The sequence below is a fragment of the Bolinopsis microptera genome, chromosome 6 (genome assembly GCF_026151205.1).
Source record: "Bolinopsis microptera isolate Bmic1 chromosome 6, MBARI_Bmic_1.0, whole genome shotgun sequence".
In the NCBI taxonomy this organism is placed as follows: domain Eukaryota; kingdom Metazoa; phylum Ctenophora; class Tentaculata; order Lobata; family Bolinopsidae; genus Bolinopsis; species Bolinopsis microptera.
The window spans coordinates 12857358-12861690 of record NC_087077.1 but is presented as its reverse complement, the minus strand read 5'-3'; the positions used below and the strand labels follow the sequence as shown (position 1 = coordinate 12861690).

The following is a 4333-nucleotide window of genomic DNA, read 5'->3' as shown; positions in this document are numbered from 1 at the left end:
GGACTAATTGTGCAGGCACGTAGCCAGGGGGGGGGGCTAGGGGGGCGGCAGCCCCCCCCCCCCCCCCCCCCCCCCCCCCCCCCGGAAAAAATTGAACTTCAGAAAAAATAAGCCCCCTAGTCCCCTGCATGGTCGCCTGGTAACTGGGCTGTGTTTATGACTGCAGTCAGTCAAAGATTTGAACTGTGGATTAGTAAATATCTGTCATAACATCCAAGCGAAAATTCTAGAATACTTCTATAAATAGTCAATACACAGTACAGTGTACACGTCTAGCTGTCTGCTGTTTCATATTTGGCGGAATATTATTATATCAGGTTACCACACGTGCGAGACGGAGTCGCGCACACTTGCACATGCCACATCAGTACATTAAGCTAATATACTTAGTTCTTACACCCGCTCGGCAGTCGGCGTGTGTACACATCTTGTATTTGCTCTGTCTGTTCTCTACTACCTATTATATATAGTATAATAAAATTCAATACGTATCAATTTAAAAAAGGCTTCTGATTTTTGTTCATGATTCTGCTTTTTGTATTTCGTTGTTTTAATAACTGTCAAATGCAGTCTGCACTTAACAATATATCGATTTTAAATTATCAAATTTTCTGCTTCCCAGGCTAGTAATGTCCACTCTGAGGGCATTTTTCAAGCCCAAGAAAGCTCGTTTAGAGGACGAAAACCCTGAACAAGAGCCCGAGGATATCGATCTTGTTGATCCATTCGATCCTGTTGATCCAGTCGATCTTGTTGATCCAGTCGATCTTGTTGATCCAGTCGATCTTGTTGATCCAGTCGATCTTTGTGTTCCAGTCGATCCTGTTGATCCAGTCGATCTTGTTGATCTAGTCGACCTTGTTGATCCATTCGATCCTGATGATCATGTAGACCCTGTCGATCCTGTAGAACCTGTTGACACAATTATTGAGCCTGACGTCAGAAACGTACCGATTGATCATGCAGAGTGCAAAGCAGATATTGCTGATGCCGTTGGGAAAGAAACCTTCGATGATAAAGACCTTGAGAGGTTTTTGAACTGTTGGACCCCCACCTCACAAAGCGAACTTCCCACCTCTCGGCATGGAAAGAGCACAAGGAGGCTTCTAATAAGCCATGTCCAAGATCCAATTTACAAAGACTGGCTCTGTGTATCGAAGAAACAAAGCGCTGTTTATTGCAAACCCTGTGTCCTTTTTGGTTCTCAAGCTCATGCACCTGGTAAGGGTCGTGGAAAGGGCAGAGGGCAGAAGCTCACCACTCTGGTCACCAAACCGCTGATTAAGTTCCATGACCTGAAAGGAAAGTCTGGCTTATTGGACTCCCACATGGAAAAGGATTTCCATTTGACATCCATGAATCTTATGGAAAATTACATAAATGTAATTGAGGGTAAAAAAGAAGACATCAGAAACACTATCAACACGTCCAGAGCAATCCAAGCTGAGTGCAATCGAAAAGCACTTGTGTCTATTGTCGACACAGTGTTGTTTCACGCCAGACAAAATATCGCCCTCAGGGGAAACACAGGTGAAGTAGGGGTCGTTAACAGTACAGGAGATGAACCGTCTACAAATGATGGGAATTTTCGGGCGTCCCTTAGAATGAGAATCAGGGCTGGTGATGAAGCTCTCAAGAAACACTGTTTGTCTGCACCTAAAACTGCAACACTCATGTCTGCCGACATCCAGAATGAGATAGTAAATCTCGTCAAGACTATGGTAATTGAAAGGATTGTAGAAAAGGTACGCAAGGCTGAGTTCTGGACAATCCTTGCTGATGATACTACGGACAGATCAAAGAAGGAACTGACAGCTATCTGCATCCGTTACTTGGAGCAGAATGAAAATACTGGAGATTATATATTGAGGGAAGATCCCATCGCTATAGTTGATTTGTTGGATATGATCAGGATGGTACTTGGTTTGAATGACGTCGGTGAAGACGAACTGGTGATGTCAGGTGTGAACATTGCTAGAGTCCTGGTTGATGTTGTGGAAAAACTAAAACTGGACCTGAACTTGTGTATTGGCCAGGGATATGATGGGGCATCAAACATGAGCAGTGAGCGTGTTGGTGTTGCCGCGGAGTTCAAAAAAAGGGCTCCCAAAGCAGAATTCCAGCACTGTATGATGCACCAGATGAATCTTAGTGCTGGGAGTGCCATAAAAGATGTGTTTATCAACAAAGCCCACGCTCTGATCAAAAAAATAACACAATTCTTCAATCGTTCCGCAAAAAGAGTGGAACATCTGAAGACAGTTATCCGAAGAGCAGAAGATTCCCGGATATCAAAGGATAAACTGACCTCTCTCTGTACAACCCGATTCCTAGAGCGTCACAAAGCAGTACAAGTTTTGAGGAACCTCCTGCCGTATGTTTTTGATGCCCTGACCGACATGACCTCCTGGAGTAGTCCAGAAACTAGGTCTGGTGCCTTTAATCTCCAATGTGCGATAGACAAGGCTAACTTCTTTGTTAGCCTTGTGATGTTGGAGAATCTGACAGGACTGCTTCTCCCCCTGACGACAATGATTCAGGATAAACAGATAGACATGAGTGGATGCATGGAGCAAACAAAACTTGTGAAAAAACAGTTGGCAGATATGAAAGAGCCACATCACTGGAAACGCATGTACGAGGAGGTGGTATTGCTTGGAGAACGTATGGGTGTTGAGATTAAGGTACCAGGGCCAAGATCAAGAATTGCAATAAACCAGTACACTAAGACGTCAGATCCAGAAGAACATTATCATAAGGTTTGGGTTGGAGCTGTCGGGAATGTCATACAAGATATGAATGCCCGCTTTGGGGAGGAGAAACAGAATGTGGCAGCCCTTGAGCAGTTAATCCCTGCAAAAGCACCAGAACCTGACCAGTCAGCGGAGGTAACAGGAAAACTTGTGGAACATTTCGAGGATTTTTTGGATGTTGGTTCCATTTTACTAGAGCGGGAGGTCAATAGGTGGCTGCTTCACTGGCAGCCTCTGAGCAAGAGTGACAGACCAAGAACAGCATTATCTGCACTGAATAGTGCTAAGCTGTACCCTTCAGTATCACATCTACTGAAGTATCTTGCTACCTTGCCAGTTTCGACGGCAGAGCCTGAGAGGACGTTCTCCAAGGTCGAAAGAACTAAAACAGCTATAAGAGCTACCATGACTGTCAACCGAACCCATATCCACAAAGTTGGCAAACCCACCAGATATCTGGGAGGAAATTTGGGAAGAATGAGGAAATTTTTGGCATCTGAGAGGAAATTTCTTGGTTAGCGACTGAAAATTGCAGTCCGCAAAGAGCAGTTCAATCATTGGGTATCGAGAGGAAATTTTTCCTCTCTAAATGACTTAAAATTCGTGCCACCTTTAATTTTAATTTGTCCAATGTTTTGAATCCAAAATATTACCGAGTGTCTAATCAACTACTTTGAACCTTCTCTATTGATATCCTATTGGTCTATCATATAATCCAGTTAAAAATTTTCCGGATGCTGCGCCCCCTGCCCTCTTAAAATATTACTAATAACCAAGTGTCTAATCAACTGTTTTGAACCTTCTGTATTGATATCCTATTGGTTTAGCATATAATCCAGTTAAAATTTTCCGGGGGCTGCGCCCCCGAGCCCCTGCCGCAGTAGCCTCGGAGCCGGCGCTTCGCGCCGACTCCTCGCCCACCCCTTCTAAAAATCCTGCACACGCCCCTGTTGGAAAAGTAACTTAGCCGCTGCGAGCGAAGCGAGCGGGCCACAGAAGGGTCTGAAAATGGGTTTGGGAGGAAATTTTTAATTATGTGGATATGGGCAACCGAATGGAGAATCTCGTCCTCATCATGAGCCACAGAGAAATTCTTCCCACTGCAGAAGAAATCGCCCAAAGATTCATCAAGACATCCTCAAGGAGACTTGTTTTTTAAATCATTATTATGAGTTCATTGTTTAAGTGACAGACCTTAGACCATATTGGTCCTTTTAATTTTTAATGAAGTTGTTGCAACTAGCAAGAAATATGTATCTGATATCTTTAATCTTAATAAGATTGTTGTTTGAACTTTGAATGTTAAGTTATTCTTGTTTTAGCCAAATTCAGCTCGTGTTGTTTCATGTTTGTTAATTGTTTAAAATTTAAACGAGCATTTTTTCCCTGAACTGATACCTACCTCATTTATCATAAGACATTTGTATTTTGTATTAGAGAAACGTTGTTAAATTTTTCATCGTTGTTTACTTTGTTAATGGTTGCTTAATGCTTTCCATAATCTGCATTGACAATTGATGTTCAGTGTTTTTAACAATTATTAATTTATTGACTATGACTATCATACATTTTCAAACCTA

General features: G+C 42.7%; 1 protein-coding gene across 1 annotated transcript; it reads left to right on the top strand.

The window, feature by feature from the left end:
• Positions 1-629: 629 nt before the first annotated feature.
• LOC134817410 (zinc finger MYM-type protein 1-like) lies at positions 630-3272 on the top strand. Its single transcript, XM_063826549.1, has one exon. It carries the CDS (start codon positions 630-632, stop codon positions 3270-3272), a length of 2643 nt encoding a protein of 880 aa, XP_063682619.1.
• The last annotated feature ends 1061 nt before the right edge of the window (positions 3273-4333 follow it).

What these genes read in the sequence shown, in the direction of transcription:
- LOC134817410 (XM_063826549.1), top strand. Translation starts at nt 630, where the DNA reads ATGTCCACTCTGAGGGCATTTTTCAAGCCCAAGAAAGCTCGTTTAGAG.